The sequence below is a fragment of the Tetrao urogallus genome (genome assembly GCF_951394365.1).
Source record: "Tetrao urogallus genome assembly, chromosome: 1".
NCBI classification, from domain to species: Eukaryota; Metazoa; Chordata; class Aves; order Galliformes; family Phasianidae; genus Tetrao; species Tetrao urogallus.
Window position 1 is genome coordinate 79658917 of NC_136813.1, and position 1303 is coordinate 79660219.

The 1303-nt window shown below is 45.0% G+C and overlaps 1 protein-coding gene across 1 annotated transcript; it reads right to left on the reverse strand.

Annotated features, from left to right (window-relative positions):
* Positions 1–222: 222 nt before the first annotated feature.
* Positions 223–1092, reverse strand: TASL (TLR adaptor interacting with endolysosomal SLC15A4; the record flags this gene model as incomplete). The annotated part of the gene is made up of 1 exon (XM_079533549.1): positions 223–1092. The coding sequence occupies one exon, from the start codon at positions 1090–1092 to the stop codon at positions 223–225; it is 870 nt and encodes a 289-aa protein (XP_079389675.1).
* Between the last annotated feature and the right edge of the window lie 211 nt (positions 1093–1303).

Genomic DNA, 1303 nt, shown 5'->3' on the forward strand with positions numbered 1-1303 from the left:
GGAATACTTTTTTTTTTTTTTTTTTTTTTTTAAGTATATACCATCTGGCACGTGATAGAGGGACATCTGTGCAGTACAGATATTTTTACTTAATATATGCTGGAAGGTTTAACTGGTAGACAGAAAATAAATTTTTATGAAGCAGAAAGATGCCTTAAAAGAAAAAAACTAAAAATTGAGTTTTCAGAATGTAAGAGCTTTCTAGCTGCAGACATTCTAATACTATGCATTAGTGTTGCTATACTGGGAAATATGCAGACTGGGTGTGCTAATTTCTGAGAATATTTGTTCACTGGCTATTTGCAAGAAGCGGCTGATGACAATGTCCTTGGCCTTGGTGGTCTCCATTTTCCTCTCTCGTGATATCTGTGTGCTGATTTGGTCTACATTAGTCATGATGAGCTCTGAGGCCAGGATCTGTGTGGGGGATGCCCTGTTGGCTGTGCTGTCCATGATGTACTGCTTGTACAGCTCCATCAGCTTCTGCTCCAGGTAGTCGTTGAGGGCTGAGTCAGAGAGGGGCTGCTGGTGCGGCACCAAGCTTGTCACACGCCAGCATGATGAGAAGCCTTGAGCCTGCTTGCGGCCTGTCTCGCTGGGGGGGACCCGCATGGACTCCATAGGTGGAGGAATCTCCGAGGACTCCAGGAAGGGGCCTATGCCACTGTCACAGGTAAAATCGGTTGCCACTGAGCTAATAGGCACCACGCAGTCCCCAGCTATGTGCAAATCATTGTAGTTCTTGCAAATGCTTTTGCAGGAGGATGGAACCAGGTAGGTGTCTCTTCTTGCCAGCCCTTCACAGACATCCATGGCTGGAGACGCCTGCCCTTCAGGCAGTGGGTGCTGCATGGGCTGTTGGAGTTTGTCTTTCTGCCTTCTGCTATGTTTGCTACCTCTAGAGTGAATTGAAGAAATGCATTTGCCAGCAGATCTGCATCTCTGAAGGAGGCTTTTTCCTTGTGCTTCATCCCTGGAGGAACAATTAATGGCCCTCATTTCATACACCATTTCCTCCACTGCTTGGCTGGTGCAGAGCTCAGAGTCTTCACAGAGGTAGGCAATTCTGTAAAGGTAACCTTCTGACAGCATCCTTCAAGAAAGCAAAGGAACCACCAGCAGACAGGAAAATGACAAGAAATCATTAGTTTATTACCAAGTCATTGAGTGGTAACTATACTCACAGTTCTGTTACTAGCTACAGAGATATCTTTCCAATTTGGGCATTAACAAGCATCTGTCTTTCTGAGAGATGTAGTGAAATAATCGATTTGTTTCCCTATTGTGATGTTAACTCCATCAC